This window comes from Amaranthus tricolor, chromosome 17 (assembly GCF_026212465.1).
Source record: "Amaranthus tricolor cultivar Red isolate AtriRed21 chromosome 17, ASM2621246v1, whole genome shotgun sequence".
NCBI lineage: Eukaryota > Viridiplantae > Streptophyta > Magnoliopsida > Caryophyllales > Amaranthaceae > Amaranthus > Amaranthus tricolor.
Genome location: NC_080063.1, coordinates 9,161,505 through 9,186,051, shown reverse-complemented (window position 1 = coordinate 9,186,051; position 24,547 = coordinate 9,161,505). Strand labels below are relative to the sequence as shown.

At 27.9% G+C, this 24,547-nt stretch overlaps 3 protein-coding genes and 1 non-coding gene across 4 annotated transcripts; all 4 read right to left on the bottom strand.

The window, feature by feature from the left end:
- Window positions 1-17: 17 nt before the first annotated feature.
- On the bottom strand, window positions 18-8,478 carry LOC130803717 (uncharacterized). The gene is made up of 6 exons (XM_057667917.1): window positions 8,424-8,478; window positions 6,192-6,285; window positions 6,013-6,076; window positions 5,763-5,866; window positions 692-1,013; window positions 18-595 (listed from the first exon to the last, which is right to left on the bottom strand). The coding sequence occupies exons 1-6, from the start codon at window positions 8,476-8,478 to the stop codon at window positions 104-106; spliced, it is 1,131 nt and encodes a 376-aa protein (XP_057523900.1). The 3' UTR covers window positions 18-103.
- Window positions 8,479-12,067: 3,589 nt separating this feature from the next.
- On the bottom strand, window positions 12,068-13,625 carry LOC130804086 (peroxiredoxin-2B-like). The gene is made up of 3 exons (XM_057668414.1): window positions 13,352-13,625; window positions 13,162-13,241; window positions 12,068-12,530 (listed from the first exon to the last, which is right to left on the bottom strand). The coding sequence occupies exons 1-3, from the start codon at window positions 13,507-13,509 to the stop codon at window positions 12,277-12,279; spliced, it is 492 nt and encodes a 163-aa protein (XP_057524397.1). The 5' UTR covers window positions 13,510-13,625; the 3' UTR covers window positions 12,068-12,276.
- A 2,346-nt stretch (window positions 13,626-15,971) lies between these two features.
- On the bottom strand, window positions 15,972-18,946 carry LOC130804654 (early nodulin-like protein 17). Its single transcript, XM_057669176.1, has 2 exons — window positions 18,685-18,946; window positions 15,972-16,504 (listed from the first exon to the last, which is right to left on the bottom strand). Exons 1-2 carry the CDS (start codon window positions 18,854-18,856, stop codon window positions 16,167-16,169), a joined length of 510 nt encoding a protein of 169 aa, XP_057525159.1. The 5' UTR covers window positions 18,857-18,946; the 3' UTR covers window positions 15,972-16,166.
- LOC130804926 (U6atac minor spliceosomal RNA) lies at window positions 17,280-17,389 on the bottom strand. The gene has a single exon (XR_009040105.1). It is a non-coding gene; the product is annotated as a U6atac minor spliceosomal RNA (small nuclear RNA).
- Window positions 18,947-24,547: the final 5,601 nt, after the last annotated feature.

Here is a 24,547-nt window from a genome sequence, read left to right as displayed (position 1 = left end):
TTCTTCCACTCATCATCCGGGCATTGGTAAAAGAGTGAGAGTTCACTTGGATTGGAGGCCAACCTCTTGGAAGCTTCCATCATTTCAAATCTTGTCAATCCTTCTATGCGAAGCAATTCACTAACCAAATTTTTTTTTTATTTTCCTCAACTTCTTCACGAGCCATGATAGCTTGCTCATGTAGTTGTGTAGTAGAGAAGGCACTTGCAATGGTAGACATGTGCTTGTTCATCTCATTCATATGATTTGAAAAGCTAGAAGACATATTGTTAAAAGAAGAAGTTAAATCCACAACCTCCGGCTTCTTCCTTTTCCTTGCTAGTTCATTTGGAGCCTTTTCCTTTTTGCCTTTCTTTGAAGAAGGTTCACTTGGAGTTGATTGTTTTGACTGGTTGACGGACTCATTATCATCAAATTCATCGTCTTCATCACTATCACCCTTATCTAGTTCAATGGTCTCTTTCTCTTGATTCTCAACAGCTTCGACAAAAGTCTCAGATTGCACTCCAGTAGCTCGATCGGCACCAAAGATAATTGACAATTGATCATAAAATGGAAAAGGAACATTCCATAATCCTTGAGCATTTCTGTGTTGCTGAAATTAAACAAGAATTGGAATAAAAAAAGATACGTCATTTACAATATGTTATAATTTCTAACAAATTGTAAACAAGTCAAAGTATTTGTGTACCTTACAAAATTCTTCATAAGATTGCCTTTCACAAACAATCATATTCTTTTCATTATTCCAAGAAAAACCAGAAGTGCGAAACATTTCAGTTAGCACATTATATTTATCCTTAAACCATTTGATTTTTGATTCAATATGGGGAATAGCTTTCAACCCACACCCGGGAAACTTCTCATTCAATTTCTCCTCTAACTTATTCTTGAAACCACCTTTGAAACTCCCATCAGCTTTCCATGAAGGATCGGCACTTATCTCCAACAAACCATTAATCAAACACTCTTCCTCAGATTTATTCCATGATCGCTTGTTTTTCCCTCTTCCACTTTGTTATACGAAAAACTCGTTTGAAACCCATGCTTTGTTATAAAATTATTGTATAAATATAAATTATTGGGATACAACAATTTTATATGTTACTTAAAATTATCATAGTCCCTATATTTTCTATTAACTTTATTTTAATAGAGTATCTATTTTAAAATATATGTCTCTATTCTTTCTTCATTAAATTTATTATTCCATAAAATATATATCCAACATTTTAGACTTTTTTTAATCCCTTAAACACTAAAGGGCTGTTTGGTTGGGTGTAATAATCAAAGGGAAAGGAAATGGACAGACCCAATTCTCTTTGTTGTTGTTTGTTTGTCACTTTCTATCATTCTTTTTCCCCTTTTTTATTTTTGTGTTTACCCAAAAGTATTCCACACTCATTTCCCACCCTCCCCAAGACTTTTTCATTCTCATTCCCCCACTTCATTACCCATCACTTAAAATTTGAACTTTGATTTATGGGTATTGTTATAATTCGCCACTCTTTTCATTTTATCGCCACCCCCTAATTAAATTACGAATTTGCCCCTGAACTTTAAAAAATTACGAATTTGCTATTGGACTTAATAACACTATTATCAACTAAATTAATAAAAAAATTATTAATAAAAATTTAAAAATTAATTAACAACTAAATTTTAATTAATATATTATTATTATATTAAAAAATAATTAAACATTCAAATAAATTATTTAAATTCAAAACTAATTATTATAATAACATTATCATAATATAATATTATATAAAAATAAAATAATTTATTACAAAATTTATTTAAATAACAACAACTTAAAAAATAAATTAATTAAAAAAAATTCATAATTCGAAATTAAAAAAAAAATACCAATCGCACAAAAAGTGCGACAGTACCTAGGTCGAGTCGCACAAAAAGTGTGACTCGACCTAGGTACAGTCACACTTTTTGTGCGACTGGTAACTTTTTAAAAAAAAAAAAATTGTTTTTAATTTTATTTATTTTATTATTTCTATTATTATTATTATTATTATTATTGTTGTTGTTGTTGTTGTTATTATTATTATTATTATTATTTGTAATCAATGGAGCTAGAAAGATATTATTTAGAGTTATTTTTTTTTTTTCTTCATATTACAGGAAAAAATGATACAGGTTAATGATATTTTTTTAAAAAATAAGTTTTTCAAGTTTATCATATAATAACTAGTTATTTTTGGAAAAGATATAAAAGAATTTAAAAACTCATAATTTGATTCCTTAACTTTAACCAAACAGTCACAAAGGGAATCAATGAGCATTTCATTTCGTTTCTTGAACAAAGCCAAACGACTAGGCTAAATTAGGGGAATCCATTCTTTTCTCCTTCATTCCCTTTCCTTATTTCATTATGATTCCCTTGTGCGAACCAAACGACCCTTTATGAAAATAACTTTAAAAAACAAAAAGAATAGCTCATCTGAATTACTCAAAAGGACTAATTTATTATTCCAATTGACCACATTATATTGTCAATTTATATTGATTAATTATATTATTCTATGTTTTTAGGCATATTGCCTATTTTGTTCCAATTGGCTACATTAAAATCTTATGATTATATTACCCTTTTTAAACCGTGAAAATATTTTTCTTCTAATTAAAACATTATGATTATATTTTTCTAGTTGACCAAATTAAAACATTATGATTATATTGAATTGATTATAGTACCTTTTTTCAGGGGGAAAATAATGAATTAAAATATTATGATTATATTGAATTAATTATAGTACCTTAAATTTGATTACTAAATATTTCTTCATAAAATCAATAATCAATAAAATATACTAATGAAGAAACGACTTGAGACATGTATCATGTCATTAAAAATTTTTCCGCACTTTTCTATTATTGATAAGGAAACTTTTAATATTTGACTTAATATTTAGGGAAACAATTCACTCATTAAAAGATGTAATATTTTTTGATTGACTATAAATATGTGATAATATATTGAAATACTATATTTCTTTATATAAACTAAAAAAATAATATACCTGTAAATCTTTATTTTAATTTAGATAATAAATCATCATCATACTCCTATAATAAATGAGCTAACTTGGTTATTTTTTCAACTAAATCCTTCCTCCTATCTATCATAGTTGAAAACTTTTTAAATTTTATTTGTCTCAATTATCAATAATTACTATGAGTATATGTTTTAATATTATTGTATAATAAATTATTTATTCACTTTTGATGATGATAATAATAATAATAATATCATAACAAATAAAAAGATGTAATAATTAACTTTATATTGTAAACGAATTAATTTTCTAAAAATAATATTATTTTTCATATCATTAAATTTTTATAACATCACTATTCGCTAATGAAGAAACAGGACTAACACGTGTCAGACTCTCAACAAAAAGTTTTCCGCTCATTTTTATATTGATGCGGTAGGTAAATTTGCAGTGAAAATTATTTTCTAATATAGTACAGTTTAACATGCATACGAAAATTTGGTAAATTTTATTATTTACAAAGTATTATTTTCCATATTATTTCCAATATTATTTCCAAAATAAAAGAGAATAATATCTTGATATAGAAAAATTATTTCTTCAAGATTATTTACAACCGTAGAATAATTATATCTTCATAATTATACTGATATGCAAATGCATGTCATTGCTACTTATATATCTACTTCATATTCCTTTTTGCTTAAAAAATTAGTTTTATTTAATAAATGGGTAATATCACCAATAAATAAATTTTAAAAAATAATTATACGAACGGCAATATTTTTTCAAGATCTTAATTTGAAACGTTTGTAATATTTTTGACACTTTTTTAAAAAAATTCAAAAAATCATTCAATTATTCAAAAAAGTTGAGCTTTATAATAAAAATAAATAAATTTATATTGGTTTATTAAAACCTTTAAAGTTAATTTATTCATAAAAATATAGTTATGAAAAAAATAAATATAAGATCTCACTTGACTATGTTTTAACTAAAAAGGTCGGAGGGTGACCTATTGTCCGTTGAACAACCAATCAACAGGGATAAAGTGACATAGTCTAGGAATTGGGATAAGTGACATGAATTTTGCATCTCACTTCATAATTTCATTGACATGCAATTGCAAACTACTTGCGGCCTACTTTCTAAAAAAAATGTAGTTTTATTTACTAAATAGATAATTTCACCTATATATATTTATTTTAATAAAAATTATACAGATGGTCTTTTTTTTCAAGATCACTAAAATGAGACTAACTTTGTAACTTTTTCGACTCTTTTTAAAAAAATTGAAAAAATCTTTCAACTATTCAAATAAAAAATAATTAGGCATTATTAAAATAAATCATTTTGAATTAATTTTAAAAGTGTGAATCAGTTGTAAACATATAATTATTTAATTGTTGTAATAAACTTAAGTTATTCATAATACATTTTGTTTTACCATTTATTATTTTTCATAATTTCATTAAAAAGAAATTTTAAATATTCACATTATATATATATATAGGGGAGAGATCCATTGAGAAGGAGTTGAAAATGAGAAGGGTAAGAAGGACTCTACACCCTTGATTTCACTAAAATAAAAAAAATCTATGATCACCATTGAGCCAAAAACTCATAATTATTTAAGTAATTATGTTACACAGAAAGGTAACTATGAAATAATTTTTAAAATGTTCTTAATTTATAACATAGTATCATTTTTTGTATATATAGTAACCAAACAAAATCAAACAAAAATCCTTCTCACCCTTCTCATTTTAAAATCTTTCTTATTTGATCCTACATCTATTATTAATCTTTTTATTGAGACGAATCAAACAAGATCTCACATGACTATGTTTTAACTTATAGATTAAGAGTAAAATACAAACTAAGAGTGATAAGTGAATAGTGCCTAAATATAAATGGGTCAAATAGGGTGAATAGAAGGGAGTATTTCTTATGATAAAACCACAAAACCTTGACCATAATTATATCCTTTCTTTTAGTACTACGAATCTTAGTATCCAAGATCTAAAGAGATGGTTCTTCATTGGATAATGTTCCATTAAACTCTAATTGTGCAAGGTTCAAAACGTATGAAGCAACTGGAACTTAACAGTTGAGTTGTGAAACATGAGAAACATCATGCAGTTTTCCCAAAAAATTTGGGAAGGTCAAACAATATTCTAGCTTCCCCACATGCGTCGTGTGTAAGGTCTTTGTAATATGGGTCACACATGTTAAATAATAATGTGTGGATCGTCATTAGTATAGCCAATAATATAGTGGTATATTAAAGATTAAATAGGCTTAAAGGCAATAATGTCGTGAAAATAATATTGTGTAGATACCATAATAATATCTTTATTTTTGGTGATCGGGACAAATTAGAGATATTATGCTAAAGTATTTTATAAGCGGTTATGGCCCCACCACGTGTTTATAAATATAGCCCATTAAGTTATAATGGGGTTGTGGCCCATTAGACTTAAAGAACTCTTAATACTATATATACCCATCATTATAGTGTTAAAAGGGGATATTTTTGAAAAGTATCATTTGATTTTTCACATAAAGAAAAACATAGTGGTGGAAGTTATAACAAGCAAACCCTAAAGAAGTAATACCATTAGGGCTTCCGCATACAATCTTATGGATTCGCAAGGTATGTTTCTATGATCTATGGTTTAATTATTTTATGGATTTACATGTGATTTTGGGAATTAAAGTGATAAATATAACATCGTGATCTCATACTTTCCTATAAATCTTTGACTAAGCTTTCCCTGTGAACCAAAACTGACCACCCCACCCATCGGAGATACACGCAATAGAGCCTTATCTCCTACATCAAACTCCTTCTATCATTGTTTCAAATTAGCATATAACTTATGTCGATCCTGTGTCGATTTCATCTTATCCTTAATTAGCTTAATTAGTTTTGATATCTTAAGTAATGTATCAGGACATAAATTAATTAGTTGACCGGAAAATCATCCTAACATACACGACTTCGATATTGCCTCCCATAATGTGCTTTAAAAGGGGTCATATGTAGCATAGCTTGGTAACTATGATTATACAAGAATTCAACTTAATCTAAGTGTTCATCCCAATATCCTTATTATTCCATTGCCATAGCTCACAACATATCTTTAAGTATTTGATTTATTCTCTTAATCTAACCCTCTTTCATAACGTAAAAAGAGATATCGTATAACAAGGTGATTCCAAAGCTTGTTGTAAGGACTTTCAAAAGTAAGATAGATAACGAGCATAACTGTCCAAAACGATTATATGAGGAACGCCATGGAAACATACAACATACTTAATGCCTTTGCCAACTGATCCATCTCCCATTTACAATTCATCAGAATGAATCGTTCAAATTTCGTTAATCAATCGACAATAACACATAGGATATCGTTACCTACCTTAGTACGGGGTATGCCCACAATAAAATCCACTGAATATCATATCATTTCCACATTGGAAATGCCAACGGTTGTAGCAAACTAGTTGGTCGCTCATACTTACTTTCCATCTTTTGACACGTTAAGCACTTAGAAATAAAATCTACTATATCATATTTCATAACTGACCACCAAAACATGAGTTTTAAGTTCTGATACTACTTATCGCCCCTGGATGTACATTATACTTAAAATTACACACCGTTGGCCCTTAAAACGTAAACTTTTATGTTCAAGAATCAAGCATTTTTTGACGCTTCCCCACTAGATGGTGACATCAACTTGACCAACTTAGGGTCTTGAGCCTGACTACTTAAAATTTCTTTGAAAAGCAAAGGTTCAATGGATAAAGCCCCAATCTCTCCTCAAGTTCCCCCTTCTAAATGATTTTCAAATTCAACTGGGAAAATACTCGTATAAATTCCTTGGAATTTACTTAAGAAGCCAAAGAATGAAAAGCATCAACTACCAAATTTGCTTTTCCTTTATTGTAGGTAAACTCAAGATTGTAATCATTAAACAATCCTAACCACCTCCTTTGATACACATGCATTAAAATTAACTGTGAGTGTGCATATTTTAATCTGATGGTCTGTATAAATTAAACATTTTCATACACATAACGTCTCCACATCGTATGAGCAAAGACTACAATAGCTTTATTCCAAATCATTGGTAGGGGTAATTAACTTCCTGAGGTATGAAATGAAAAGAAGCATATAAGAACAACCATAACATTTCTTTGAGGTATCATTGTGCATTGAGTATACCAGCATGGGGTCAGGTTAAGTAAGAACCAGTGCGGTAGTTAGATGCTCTTTTAGAATTCTCAAGGCTTGTTCACACTACTCTGATCACTCAAATTTATTCCTTCTTCATCAAAATGGTCATAGGTCGAGTTATGCTTGAAAAACCCTTAACAAAACATTAATGAATAATCTGTCAAACCAAAGAAACTTCTCACCTCCATGATATTATTAGGTGCAGGCTAATCATAAACACTTCAAATTTAGTAGGGTCTACTAAGCTGCCTTGATTCTTTGACACAAAATGTCCCTAAAAAGACACTTATTTGAGCCAAAACATGTACTTAGACAACTTGACGTATAAGTTATGCTCCCTTAATGTTTGCAACACAATACACAAGTATTTTTTGTGCTCTTCTCTATGCATTTTCTAATGATCGAAAATTTCACTAAACCGAGTTTTCAATTTAGTCCTCACAAGAATGATTCTTCTTGCACCTTATATAATTACAAATTCATTTCCATATCGTTCCTTTCCACATATAGCTTCTAACTCTTTCGATCAGACCTTTGAACTTCATTGTTCCATTGTGGGTTTCCTTAAAACCCATCAAAATTCTTAGCATCATTACCGTTGTGGGTCAACAATTTGAAAGATGATTTCTTTCCTCTTCTAGTCTTCTCCATCTCCAGCCGTACTACATAGCCTACTTGTTTGTCCTTATGTACATTACTTTATGATTTCACATATTCATTCTTGATGTGTTTCGATTCCTCATATGACAAATCTAACTCCAAGCACTACATTTTCTTAGTGTTAATAGGGCATTCTCAAAATAATAGTTCATGAATGCCAAATGATATGTCCCCCATCTCAAAGCGGACGAACTCATTTGATTTATTCTTATCCACATGCGGTGTATGGAACCTTTTTTTCCCGAAGATTTTTTGAACTTGCTCTCTTCTAAATAACTCTTTTACATTCTCCATCAACCCATATTTGCTAGTAGTCCACCAGAATTCCATGCCCTCGATTAGATAGTATGTAGTTTGATTGATTCTTAACTCATCATGGGCATTGAAATACAACCAAAAACTTGTCAAATTCTATAATAACTCTAAATTTAAAAGTTCTTCCTTTTTCTAAAAGAGGTACGATTGATGCTATACTATGTCTTATTCTTTTGTTCACACCTAACGCCCTCGAAGATTTGGATTTAGTGCTTCCCCATTCGTTTCAATAACAGTCGGCATGTTTGTTTACAAATCAAAATTCAATAGCATGATTAAACATCATTTCTAAGAAAAACAACTACCTGATAAAAGATCAAAAGATATGCACTTATACACATAATATCACGTGTAGTAAAGATTTCTAAGTTTTTACACTAGGTAACACATCACCATTCACCAAAACCCTATTAGCTTGGTAACTCTCAAGCTTTGAGTAACAAGCTGAGATGATTTTTGAATTGTTTTTGACTCTTTAGTTCTTGTCAATCTAATAGGCTAATATTTTTCAGGTTAGGTCATTTTCGAGTCACGAGTTACTGCATTCTAGGTTAATTTCGAATCGGGTCAAATTTTAACATGTCCAATAAAAATGTTTGATGACAAATTTTTTATTAAGACTGTCTCACCATGAGACGACTTAATATGGCCTGACCCAATTTTTAATTTCTTAAAATCTAATGAAAAAAAACTATTTATTTAGTTAACTGTTATGTAAGTTTGACTTTGGACTGCTTATATGAACCTGTCTTACGGTGAAACAGTCTCAGACTTACTGATGTTTAATTTATGAGGAAATGCAAAAAAAATATGTAAATGAAATAAAAATATAAAAAAAATAAATAGATGAGAATTTGGAAAAAGTTAGTTATAACTTAAAATAAAAATATAATAAATTTAATGCATAAGACGATACAAAATAGAATATATAGCATGGAGGATGTGTATCAATCAAAGCTTGACTATTCAGAACAAAATAATGTGAATGCATCAACTTATTCTGAAGAACAAATTATGGCGCAACATTCTTTTGAGTCTGACTATTGCATGTGGTCATGATTCATCATTGGCTAGTGAAACGTGACTATGGACTCTCTTAGTGGTTTCACCACTAAATAAACTATTGGAATATTACATACACTTTCACGTGTTTGAAAGATACTTAATCCGATATGTATTCAATACTGCATAATTAAAGCCAACTTTAACCTAACTTTTAAGATTAATGTGGACATAATATATATATATATATATATATATATATATATATATATATATATATATATATATATATATATATATAATGCTCTCTCCTATTTATGTCAAATGTCCCATTTGGGAATATGGATCATTCATTAATTATTTTTAGTTTGTATTTTTTTTAATCTATAGGTTAAAACATAACTAAGTGAAATTTTATTTAATTTGTTTCGTATAAATATCTAGCTTTTTATAATTTTATTTATGTATAGATGGAAATATAAAAAATTAAATTAAGGGTCGCTTGGATTGAGAGCAAATATTTATGGGGGTAAATAAAAGTCAAACTAGGAAAATAAAGTTAGTTAGATAGATGATTAAAGAAATTTAATTGTTAGAGAGGTAGAAGAATTAATTATATGGTAATGAAAAATGGTGAAAATAGAAATTAGTCCTTTATTTTAAGGTATAAATTTACTCTAGGGGAGGATAAGGGAATTCTTTACTTCCAACTAAGAGAAATTAATATTTTTTTTATTCATCTTTTTTAATTTACTATCATTCTTCCTCTATCACTTTTGCTCATTTGCTTCTTTAATTACTTTTATTATATTAGTTTGACTTTTTTCTCCTCTTAAATATTTACTTTCAATCTAAGCTTAGTGTATTTACAAACTTGCAAAAACAAATAGAATACTTGGTATGAATATGAGAAAATATGTTAAATTATTACCAAAGGATGATCATACTTTACACATGCAGAAATTAATCACGTGCCCTCAAATTTTAAGTCTTTTAAGTTTAAAAAAAAAAATGAAACATATTTATGATCCATAAAGTGAGGTGCTCAATAATATCCTTTATGATGTGGGCATGTGTTTAAAATATGTTTTGAATCCCTTTGATATATTTGCAATTACCTAACAAATGAATAGTTATCTCTTATGTAATGAACTAATGAACTATCATAGGTGTACATTGGAATATCTAAGATTTTGCATTATATATCTTGTTATAAGCTCTTAATCAATTCTTATTAGTTATTATTATCAAATCAAATGCAAAGAGAAGACTGACATTAATTGTGGCCACATATTGAAAAACAGTTCTAATCTACTGTCTAATTAATCTAGTCAATTTTTTAAAACAATTATCATTTGCGGTCTGGTTCTGGTTTAAAATATTTTAGACCAGATTAGATCATAAACCTTACCATAATTGACAATCATAGTTTTTTATTTTTAATATATGTTGATTGTAATAAATTTTTTTAAAAAAACTATATACCAAATTAACTAGATCGTTCTAGAAAGGCCTAATCCGGCCAGATCTAGAGATTTAAAAGGTTTAGTCTGATCTGAAATATTTCTAGACCAAAATTTTTGGTCTGCTCTGACTTTAATGTCAACTCTTTATTATGCGAGTTTTGAACGGACAGGACCTAAAACGTCTCAGGCGCCCTTGATTAATATAAATGAATTTGACTGAAAACAAGCTCTAAATGAGCCTTAAACGACCTATATTACATATCATAATTACTACACAAACTCTTAAACATCTTCACATACCATAAACACTTACTTCACATACTATAAATACCAATTCACATATATACCATAAACACCTACTTCACAAAATCTTAAACACTAACTTCACACATCATAAACTCTTACTTCTTAATTCTTATACCATATGAACACCGTACCTATTTTAAACACCATAAACACCTATGTTACATATTATAAACGCGTACAAAAAATTAGTTTTGTTTTTGTAAAATTTATTGGGCCGCTTATGATCGAGGGATCTTGAACGAGAGTTAATGATAATATAATAGCATAATTTAATTTTTCTATAAATGGGCTAAGTCGGGCATGGTTCAATAGCGAATAGGCCATACACGTTCAAGCTTGTTTTTATATATATAAAGGTCACAAAAATTTTGATTTACAAATTACAAATTTTGTTTTTTCTAAAACAAATATCAACTTTTTGGATTTTAATAATTAATAATCTAAAATTCCAATTACCAGTTACTCCATTTAAAGAAAAGTTGAAAAAACTTGATCTTAATTATAACAAATTCAAGTTTATAAAGTTTAAAGAACCATGTAAAGCTGATACTATTAATGTCAAATTGCCTTATGCTACGTTTGGGTATGTTGATTTTATTTGAAAATATAAATTTGATTCAAATTTAGCGTTTGACAAATAAAAAAATTTCAAATTTGGATTTGAGTCAAATCCACAAATTTTTAAAACAGGTTAAAAATGAGAATTTGATAATGACTTTCCAAACCTTGTCATTCTCGAATTATTCATTGATGATTTTATAAATGAAATTTATAATTTAAAATAAAATACTTGTTCCCAAACGCAGCCTTATCTAAATTCTAAAATTTATATATTTTGATAATGTTATTTCCCAAAATATGATAAATTTTGTAAAACAAAACCAATACTCTAATTGAAATAAGACCTATGTGAATTTTATTTCATTGAAGTTACTTTGTCAAATTTCCTATGAAGTTTTTGTTGCACACAAGGAATTGTAATTAACACAAGAATTTGTAGTTATTGACACTTCATAATAATTAAATTCCTACAAAACATTAGGAGGAAACTAAAAGAATCCGAGTGAAATGTGAAAGGAAATTAAAAATTAACTTGTTATTCAACATAAAAAAGTACTATTACATAATTCGATTCGAGTTGGACAGGCTCGAGCAAGGCCTGGCCCTACGATCCATAAACACAGGCAATAAAACACAACAACATGAAGTTTAGGATAGAAACAGGGAACATCAACACAACAATACACAAACACAAATTGAAAGGTGTTCACAATGCTTTAAGGATTTGATCAGCACTAGAGACAGTAAATTCCCCTCCTGATTCGATATTTGCAACCTTGACTTTGAGATGATCGACGAGCAGCGAAAACCGACGAGAACGAATACCGAGACCTTTATCAGCAAGATCTAGATGAAGCCCAAGTGCACGGATGTAATCTCCACTACCATCAGCAAGAAACTTAACATCCTTGTTTTCTGGGTACGTCTTGGACCATGCTTGCATTACAAATATGTCATTCACTGAATCAAACACCACCAAATGTATTAGCTATGGCAATTCGTCACATAATCTCACCGTAGCTCACTGTGTAAATACGGGTCAACAGGGTTGACTTGCATATAGATTTTGGTGAGGTTTATTGTTCCCAAAACCATATAGTAGTATGAGGCTAATATACATATATATATATATATACATATATATATATATATATATATATATATATATATATATATATATATATATATGTAAGTCCACAACTCTTAATATTTTATCGTTGGATTTTGTGTCACATATGAAGTATTTCCAATAAAATAAAATGGTAATACTCCCTTCTATTCACCCAATGTATCCCATTTGACTTTTCACCATTTTTTAGATGGTCAAATGGGACCACGTGTAAAAAAAGTGTAGTGTTTTTAAAGTTTAATAGGGGTAAAATAGGGTTAATAGGTGTAAAGGTGTAAAAAAGTTTTAGTTAGGATAAATTGATAAAAGTAACATATCCAAAATAAAAATGAGACTTTTAAGGTGACTTGACCAAATAAGGAAATAAGACACTTGACATAAATAGGAGAGAATACTATTTAAAGTTATAATCTTGACAAGTAGTTCATCTGTTACAAAATTATGAAATGATCAAAACATTACCACTGATACAGAGGATTTCAGCAACTCCCTTAGACTTCAATTCCTCAGCCTTTTCGATAAATCCAGGCACATGTCTCTGACTATAAATTAAATGTAGAAGAAAAGGTTTTAAACGAAAGAGAACCAACACAAGAAATAAAAGTAGTATAAATCTGCAATGACAGGCACAGGGAAGGAAAAAGCAGGGGACCTGCAAGTAGGGGTGAAGGCGCCCGGAACAGCGAAGATAACAACTTTTTTACCGGCGGTGAGAGAGTGAATGGAAACATCCTGCTTTTTATTGTAGTCATCAAGGTATGACAGAGTTCCATCCGGAACGGTGTCTCCTACGGCGATGGATGTCGACATTTTTGGTTTGAATAGAGATGTACAAGGACTCCACTCAGACTATGAGTTTGCTTGCTGATACAAGATTGAATAAGGTCTATACACTTCTTGGGTCAATATATATCAATGGTTTACATGGTTCGGTTGACGTTTACTTTATCATGCAATATGATATATATAATATGATATATATATTATTTTAGGGAAAAATTACAAAAAGCTATTTAATTTTTTTGCAAAATATTATCTAATTTAATTATGTTCGTAAAAAATTATCTTATATGATATTTTTGTTTTCAAAAGACTATCATTTGACGAAAATTGTTAGTTGACCGGGCGTTGACTTTGCATGTGAGAGGCACGTGGCATACTTTAAGCTCACTAAAGTAACAACTTTTCCTTTTTTTTATTGAAAAAATTGTTGTGAATAATCCAACCTATTTTCCATTACCCGTCAATAATTTCACCTTTTGAAATTTTTTAATAATCCAACATTTACTTTCAGTTTGTTGTCAATGGACCCTTTAGAAAATGACATGCTATACCAGGTTACCTCTCATTTTTTCCTTTTTTATAAAAATCCAACCTATTTTTTATTACTGGCCAATAATCCCTCATTTTGAATTTTTTTAATAATCCAACGACCTTTCTAGAAGCTAAATACTCAATTTCTCTTCATTACTAGTTTATAATAATCCAACATATCTCATCCATACATGTTAAGTCACTTTTAATTTCTTTAACGCATTTTTTCTTCAATTATTATCAAAAAATCCACAATTGTTAAAATACTTTGAAAGGAAGTGAAAAATATACGACAATTATTAATTTTTTATAATTATATTAATTATAAAATTTTAACGTGTAAATTTCAAATTGATAAAGATAATACATAACGGTTTGGCGGGTACTCAACTCAACTTCATAAGCTTGAGAAATAATAGCAATTTTATTTCGCTTCTTGAAGGGTTCATAGGCAACAAACTGAAAGCAAAGGTTGAATTATTAAAAAAAATTTGAAAGGTGGGATGATTGGATTATTATAAAGAAGGAAGAAGATGAGAGATAACCTGATATATAGCAAGTCATTTTTTAAATGGTCCATTAACAACAAACTGAAATCAAAGTTTGAATTATTAAAAAAATTTCAAAAGGTGAGATTATTGACATGTAATGAAAAATAAGTTGAATTATTCACAACAATTTTTCTTTTTTTATTTCTCTCCACTCTCATTTATTCTCTCATTGTTCATGGAAGACATCATTCACTTCCACAACTTAATCATTACTTCAATGCAACATGAATTCATCTAATTTACTAATAAGCTTTCAAATCTTCATTTGTTTCACTGATCTACTGCTCAAACTTGAATTGCACTTATTTATGTTGTTTTGATTGTCTTTTTGCATGTTTTGCATGTTTTGGTTTAAATAAAAATCTTGTCTTTCATAATTCAAAGTGTCGATCTTCTCTTCTCATCCTCTCAATTTCTCATTTGAACCATTTAGCATTGATTTTCTTATTTAATTCATTGTCTATAGAAAAAAAAAAGAACAAAAAACAAAAAAGAAATGTCAAAAGAAATTAAAGATTGATTTCAAATGGGTAACTAAGCAAGTATTCATTTCTTTAAAAAAACTTAGTTAAACTGACTTTTTTTATTTGTTTATTGCTTGCTTGTATTGTTTATTTATGTGTTTTACTTGATTGCAATTTATTAGGATTTCTGATCATAATGCTTTCTGTTACTTCAATTTCCTAACCTAGAAAACTACCCAAACAGAATGTTCTGAACCACCACCACAAATAGCCAGCACTCATACTTCCATTGGTTAGGTACATACTTTTGCTCATATGCAACAAAAAAAATAAAAAAGAACAAGTCTTCATTAATAACATTGATTCTGTTCTGGTGCAACAAAAAAGGCCGTGTTTGTAGACTCTCAGGGCCTGCTCTCCTTGCTGCTGTCTATCTGGTGCAGCTGCTGCACTGTCTGATGCAGCTGGTTCTGTTCTGGTGCAACTGTTTTCTGTTGGCTGCCTTTTCTTTAGTGCTGTTTATCTGCCTGTAAATCTTATAACAGCTTTGTATAGCTTGGTCTCTATAGCTGACTATAATATTTTGGCTGTTATTTAGGCCTCTCCTTTCTCGTATGCACATGAAGAATGGAACGAGGAAACCCTTCATAGAAGGTAGGCCTCCTTCTCACACTGATGCAAATAAGGAAGGATGAGTATATTGGTTTTTTCTGGTGAATGAAAAAGTTTTTTATTTGCCAAAAAAAAAGAGAATGGGTTGGAGCCGGTAGAAAAGAGTGGTTTAGATGAAGAGAAAGTATAATTTTGTGAAATTAGAAGGTGAGGGTGACCATAGCCAAAATAGAAAAGAGTATAGAATTAATAGGACAAATTAAAATGAAAAATAATGCAAAATAAAAAGTAACAAGCACCAAATGACATGGAGTACCCATAACTACTTATAGGATTAATGCGCCTTTTTTCATAATAGAAAATGTAATCAAACTGCCTTGGGCAATTCAATATCACAAGCAATTTTACAATTAAACACCAACACAAGGATAAATTTTACAAACTTCATATAAAAAAAACATTTTTTTAAGTCTAATAACTTCATGCTTTAGTATACAATATAGAAGTATCTTTTTTCATATAGTGATCATCCCATGACTCGGAGGAAAGAATCCCAAACAGCACCAATAGCAAATGCAAGAGGCAATACAAGGTGAGATCTGTAAGAGGGACTTGCAGCAGCATTCTTAATAGGGGCTGATTTTGGAGGGGGAGGGGGCTTCTCTGTCCTGACGGACAACTTCATTCCACCAAAACAGAAGCCACCGCCACTAACAAAGTAGCGGTGTCTTGTTTCATTCAGTGGAACAACGTCCCTTCCAGCTCCAGTCGTCCAATTCTTCAGAGGGTGATCGGTGTTGCAGTTCTCGTAGTTGGTTTTGTTCACTTCAAGCACATTATTCTGGTTTCGGTCATACACGAAAACTAAGGATAGAAAAGAAAACAAATCAATTAATCATAACTTGTACTTAAGTTTGTATCACACAGGAGACAAGATCCAGGTTGTGGTACAAAAAACAGAATTAAAAAATTGGATTATTGCTTGTTTATGACAGTATACATATGAATAACATTAGGTTGTCAGATAGATGAACTAGATAATGTTTAATTAATATTTTTGAGTCTTTGATAACTGATATTGAAATTCTTGTCTATTGAATAAGGCTTGAATGACAATCCTTCAAAGTTCCTAATCAAGACAGAAAACTATATTAAGGACCACCCACCCACATAAAATAAAATAGCTAAATATAGTCATCAGGCCAGGCTGTATTTGCTAAGCCCACACAATATTCTCACCAAATCTTCATCTGCTCCCAATAACAACAACTTTTGATGCAAAGATTATTAGGTGACATAAAATAAGAAATACTTTCCCCCTTAATTCTCCATGCTATTGTGTGTAGCCATAGTGTAAAAACAAGGCCGCATGCATCGATTGTGCGCATTGTAAAGGTTTCCAAAAACAACGAACAAATATTTTTCGCGTGTAAAAGGTAAAAAAGTGCGATTTGGGCCGTCACGATAACCGCATCACTCACGTTACCGCATGTCCGCATCACCGTTCTGTGAACTCGATTGGGGCTGTTACTGCATTTTTACACTATGGTGTCACCTATAAATTGGAAATTCAACTATGCTAATGTACACACCAATATATTCTATTTCGATTGTAAATTACACTACACATTATAGACCTGAAATGTTGTGATCATGTAGATATAGTGCTAGATGGTTACAAGAAAAGCCCAAAAGCTATTCCCGTCCCTGTCAGGGGAGATGCCAACCATTTCTCCTTTCTACGAACACAGATATGGTGCTAGATAGGGTTGAAAAAACCTCCATTGAGAAGACGCATTGTTGGCAAGGATTTCACACGATGATTTATTTTAGCTCCTTTAGCCGACCATAAATGGGATTAACCGATTAACGCTTAGGTATTGTTGTAAGCACCTCACGAATTGATCAAATACTATAAGTTTTTCAAATTTCTCCACGTTTGGTAAAGAACAATCCCTTTATGCCCTCACTAGCAGAAGCTACTGAAATGCACATCTCTTTAAACCATCTAAACAGGTACTCAAATGTGCAAAACTAGTAGCTACATTATCACTTTCTTCAATTCTTCCATACTTAATACCACTAGCCTGAAAAGCAAGAAGGTTGGTTTCTATTTTACCCACCTCAAAAATTAATCTATTTTCAAAAACCGGTATAGTTGGCAATATGGTTTCTCATGTAGATTATCAATCTTCTCAAGTTAAAAAAACTTCCAAAGTAAATTGATAATCTCTCTCTCAGCACATGTGTTTCATTTCATTTTGCTTACTTTTTAAATTCACTAACTTGACATAATTAAAAATTATAAAAATTTAATATTAGTTAAATTTAAGACGAACTTAATTTGACTATATTTTAACTTACAAATATAGCCTACGGGCACACAAATCTAGAAAACATATTTCAAGAGTTCAAGTTAAAAAAAATCCTTATTCTTGGCATTATCTTTTATCTTTGTTTCCCAAAAGTTCTACCTAAACTCTAAAAATGTCACTCCTCATAATCCCCAATACCATACTGATTCTTTGTTGCAGCAAAAACAAATGGCATTCATTGAAGCCATTTGCTTCATATCATGGAAATTACAAGCTTTTCTACTAAAAATAAATGCTGCTTAATATTGAAGGAGTTCACCAATACTAGATAAACAAAAGTCCAATCACATAATAGTGAGGTAATAAATTATTATATTTCCTCCATTAAAAGACAAAGAGATACAGAATTCCTTGAGTAAGAAAATCTTGAATAAGGTACAATTACTGTATACAAATCTAAATTAATTTAAAATCTTCAGTAAATTAAAGTAAATTAGAACATTTCAATCACTAGTTAAAGAGCAACCCACCAATCAGTTAACATTAACAAAGAGTATAAATGTTCTATTCTCTTCAACTTAATATTTAATTAATTAATGATTAAAACCAAAAACACCATAAATTGATACAAAACAGATCTCAGATAACTGATAATCAAAAAATTAGAAAACAGATTTGCGATAAAGAAAAGAGGAAAGAAAGAAATAAGAAGAGAGAGAGATAAATTACAGAGCCAATCTCCGAAGTAAAAATGCTTGTCACTAGCCCAAACAGTGTAGTTAACATTGGGAGACCATCCCTTATTTCCTCCAACAATGTATCTCTTTGCAAATACTTGAGGTACTATAACCATCACTAAGGCGCAAGTTAACGCCATTACTAGAGAACTGTAAGACCTCATTGATGAGATGGTCTTTCTACTCGGTTTTGCTCTCTCTTTTTCGAATGAAGTTTTGGGTGTTTAGAAGATACTAGTAGTACTTGCTCACGCTGAGAATGGGTACAAGGAGATGGTAGGGCCTTATTTATAGCCGTTTTAATTCCCAATCCTTAAAGTTCGCCACCCTTTTTATTTTTTCGCCACCCCCCTCCCCCTAAAATTACGTATTTGCCCCTATAGTTTAAAAAATTACAAAAATGTCACTCCTTATAAATTTCTTATTTATAATAATAATAATAATAATAATAATAATAATAATAATAATAATAATAATAATAATAACAATAATAAAATTAAATAATAATAATAAATAAAATTAATAATAATAATAACAGTAGTAATAATAATAATAATAATAATAATAATAATAATAATAATAATAATAATAATAATAATAATAAAAACAAAAATAATAAAATTAAATCATAATAATTATTATTCAAAAAAAAAAAAAAGTTGAGTCGCCCAAAATTGGGCAACTGAACCATGGTCGAGTCGTCCAGATCTGGGCGACTGGACCATGGTGGAGTCGCCCAAAATTGGGCGACTGAACCATGGTCCAGTCGCCCAATTTTTGGCGACTCAATTTTTTTTTTTTTTCTTTTTGGAAAATAATAATAATAATAATAATATGATAAAAAATTAATAATTATTAAATAATGGCTTGTGCAGGTCTCGAACCTGTGACCTTCACGTTAATAGTACAACGCTCTAATCAACTGAGCTAATAAACCACATTAATCTATAAATTATTATTATTAGTATTAATATTATTATTATTATTATTATTTTCCAAAAAAGAAAAAAAGAAAAAAAAAAAATTGAGTCGCCCAAAATTGGGCGACTGAACCATGGTCGAGTCGCCCAGATCTGGGCGACTTGACCATGGTTCAGTCGCCCAATTTTAGGCGACTCAATTTTTTATTTTTTTTTTTGAATAATAATTATTATTATTTAATTTTATTATTGTTGTTATTATTATTATTATTATTATTATTATAAATAAAAAAATTAAAATGAGTGGCAAAATTGTAATTTTAAAAAATCAGGGGCAAATTCGTAATTTCATTTGGAGGGGGTGGCGAAAAAATGAAAAGGGTGGCGAAGTTTAGCAACACCCTTTTAATTTTAGGGTGTCAAATATAAATAATGGACCAATCTAGATTCTAGACTCACACTGACAGGGCTGTTCATGTTTTATTCTCCAACAGATCATGTATGGGTAAAGTTAATAAATTACATTTATCTCGTAAAATTTGATAGGATGAGAGTTTTGTAATTTTAATTTATCTTTTTAAGTTTTTTATTTTATTATTACTTTTTTAATTTTATGGCAATTTACAAATTAAGGTGATTGATTAGAAATTTCTTTTTATTCTCCTTTCCCCTAAATAAAAATAATTCTAAATATAAATGAGTAAAAATAAAGATAACAAGTAATTAACGAGTAATTTAATTACTCTCCTCGTTTCTTAAGGAAGTTCCCATTTTCCACCTTGAAATATTTTCTTTGTTGTTTCCATAAGAAATCTTTTCATTTAGATCATAAATTTTAGACAAAAATTACCTTACTTATCCTCATTTTAATATATTAATAATACTTATGGTCCCTACATATCTTCTACTAACTTTATTTTCACATTTTTATATTCCTTGCGGTTTTCACATGTTTCCCACTAACTTTATAAAAATATTTTTTTATTAGTTGTGGTCCCTATATTTTTCCACTAACTTAATATATTTTAATATTTATGATCCATAATTTTCCTCAATTAAATTTATTATTCAATAAAATGATATCTCTATTATCTAAAAAATTTCATTTTTTTTAATTCTTATGAACATCTTATAGGAATTTCATTAAGAAACAATATTAATGATAATTTATTCAAGTCAACATTCTCTTGTTAAGGATAATATCTTATTTTATCAATCACACTTTAATTTACTCTAGTCAATATTCTCAACTGACATATATTTCTTTTCTTGCATAAAATACTACTCCCTCCTATTTATTTCAAGTGTCTCATTTTTTATTTGGTCAAGTCACCCTAAATATCTCATTTTTATTTTGGGTATGTTACCTTTACTAATTTATCCATGGCTTTTTTATACCTTTATAGTTTATACATACTAACCCCACTTTACCCCTATAAAGATTTTAAAAACACTATACTTTTTTCTTTCACATGTAGTCTCATTTGACTGCCTAAAAAATGGTGAAAAGTCAAATGGTACACATTGGATGAATAGGATGGAGTATTATGTACTTCCTTCATTCTTTTTTGTTCTTCTTACACGGTTTTCAAAGTAAATTTTACACCTCAATTAAAACATATACCAAAAGAACTGTGAAATGAGTAAAATGACAAATGACAGCTCTAAAGAGCTTTGCCGTATTTTGAATTGACATGTGTCATTTTTTAACAAGCTAAATCAATTGATATGGCATTATATTTTGAATTTGGCAACTCTTAATTTTTTTAAAAAAAAAAATAATTACAAAATAGCTAATAAAAATATGATGTAATATTTCGTAAAATCTTTGATTGAACTATAAATTAGAAATAATATGTTTATTTTTAGAACAAAGAATAAACTATAGATTTTAATAAGTATGATATCCAATTTTAGCGGTTTTTATATATTCTTAAAATATTATTGTATCAAATATTCAATTTTAGCTGTTTTTATATATTATTCAAATATTATTGTATCAAAATTAATGTTAAAAATTGAATTTGATAATGATAATATATGTACTTGCACCATTATTTGAAAATCATATTTTTTTACATACATAAACATTTAGAACTTCGTGGATTGCATGAGTTCTACACCAGTGCTCTAAATACACATAATAAAAAATTATAAAAAGTACATAATAAAAATTATATATATTAAGACAAATCTAACGAGATCTCACATGTGCATATATTTAATCTTCTAAATATGTGTCAAAATCATTAATAAAACTTCACTCTCCTAAGGGTCAAATATTACAAATGAGAAGAACATTAGAGAACAGAAGAAGTATTTTTTATTATTATTATAAACTAGTATAAAACTTATCATCATAATAAAATTCTTATCATTATATATAAAATTTTTAAAAGAATAATAGAGATACATCTTATCTTTATAAAATTTATAAAAGCAAATTATATAAATTTTTTATAAATTATAAAATACATATTATAAAATTTTTCAATTCTATAGTCGTGGATTTCTAATTATTTTTCTTTTATTGCCAAGTATTATTTACTCTTTTTACTAATTTTTTATTTATTTTATTTAATATTATTGTATTATATAGTATTTGACCATTTTTCCTTAAAAACTAATACACTTAGTCTATTCTCACGCCATTTGGTAATATATGACCTAATGTATAATTTTATTACATATAATTTTATTTTTATTTAAATTTAATTTTTTATATTATAAGCATGATTTGGAAATATGAGAGTGTTGTAAAGTTACACATGATTTAATAATATATGTGCTGACATATTACAATTTTTTATTTCATCAAAATTTTTTAATATAAATTTTACAAAAATTTTATGATTTTTTTTGAAAGATATTTTTATGAGTTTAATTTTAGTAACTTTGAAAATTAATATTTTAAAATTGAAAAATTTAAATCATCAACATCTCTTGTTTATTAATCTGGTTCCTTTCGTGTGTGCAAATTTCTAAAAATTAAGGCGGTAAGATGAAAATAAAATTGATACTCATTCGTTTTTGTTATTGATGTAGTTCATATTTATATCTTTATTTTGTGGCTATTTGTGACATTAAAATTATTCAGGACAATAATCAAAATTTATGATTTTATAACATATTTATAGTATATTGAAAATTTATATAAAGATATCATAATGTCTAATTTAGAATTGTTCGAGATGAAGCTTTTTTTCTTATGGAATTTAAATATGGCAATGGACGGTTTCAAACATTTTTTTTTTTTTTTTGTACCATTACATTACATATGGTGTTGCTAACATTCATGTAATATTATACTAGTATAAAACTCGTGCAATACACAAAATTACTAATTAGAAGATATAATAAAATATAAGTTTAAGAGAATGATGGAAGTATCTATTATCATTATAAAATTTGTAAAAGTAAATTATATAGATTTTTGATAAATTATATAGCTGGTCTTGCACGAGACCGCTTCAGTATGAGACGGATAGCCCAATAAGCCCAAAAATTTTTCCTCAAAATCTGATCTAATGTCATAATTGATTTTTCAATTGATCATTTTAGATATGAATTGATCATTTTTAGATTAAAATTGAAATTTCTTATAACAAAACAACCATCCAATGAATTCTTAATCATTTCTAGAAATCTTTCATTTAACACAATTGTTGTGAGAGACAGTTCCTCCGGGAGCGCATTAGTTATATGCGATAAATAGCCTAATTATTAAAATGTAAAGAAAAAATAAGAATGTGCACTTGTTGTTTTGAGGTCGTCTATTTGAGATACAGTCTCTCACAAGAGTAATTGTTCATTTAATAGATCCTTTTAAGCTCTAAATTGATTTAATAGATCATTTTAAGGTCTAAATCATAATTGATATTTTTATAACAAAGCAGACATGAACTCTTGATTATTTCACAGAGCATTCATCGAATCATTTGGCAAAACATAACTCGAGATAAAAATAAAGTTGATACTATTCACGTAACTTGTTTTCGACGCAGTTTATATTTGTAGGTTTATTTCGTGGTTATGGATGTATTGAAATTATTCAAGATAAAGTTCGGAAAATTTAGATAAAGATATAGCGATGTATAATCTAAAATTATTCGGAGAGAATCTTTTTTTCCTATGGAATATAAATAGGGCCACACGTGATACATATTATATTATATATATATATATATATATATATATATATATATATATATATATATATATATATGTATATATATATATATATGTATATATATATATATATATGTATATATATATATATATGTATATAAATATATATATATGTATATATATATATATATATGTATATATATATATATATATATATATATATATATATATGTATATATATATATATATGTATATATATATATATATATATATATATATATATATATATATATATATATATGTATATATATATATATATGTATATCTATATATATGTATATGTATATATATATATATATATATATATATATATATATATATATATGTATATATATATATATATGCATATATATATATATATATATATATATATATATATATATATATATATATATATATATATATATATATATATATATATATATATATATATATATATATATATATATATATATATATATATATATATATATATATATATATATATATATATATATATATATATATATATATATATATATATATATATATATATATATATATATATATATATATATATATATATATATATATATATATATATATATATATATATATATATATATATATATATATATATATATATATATATATATATATATATATATATATATATATATATATATATATATATATATATATATATATATATATATATATATATATATATATATATATGTATATATATATATATATATATATATATAT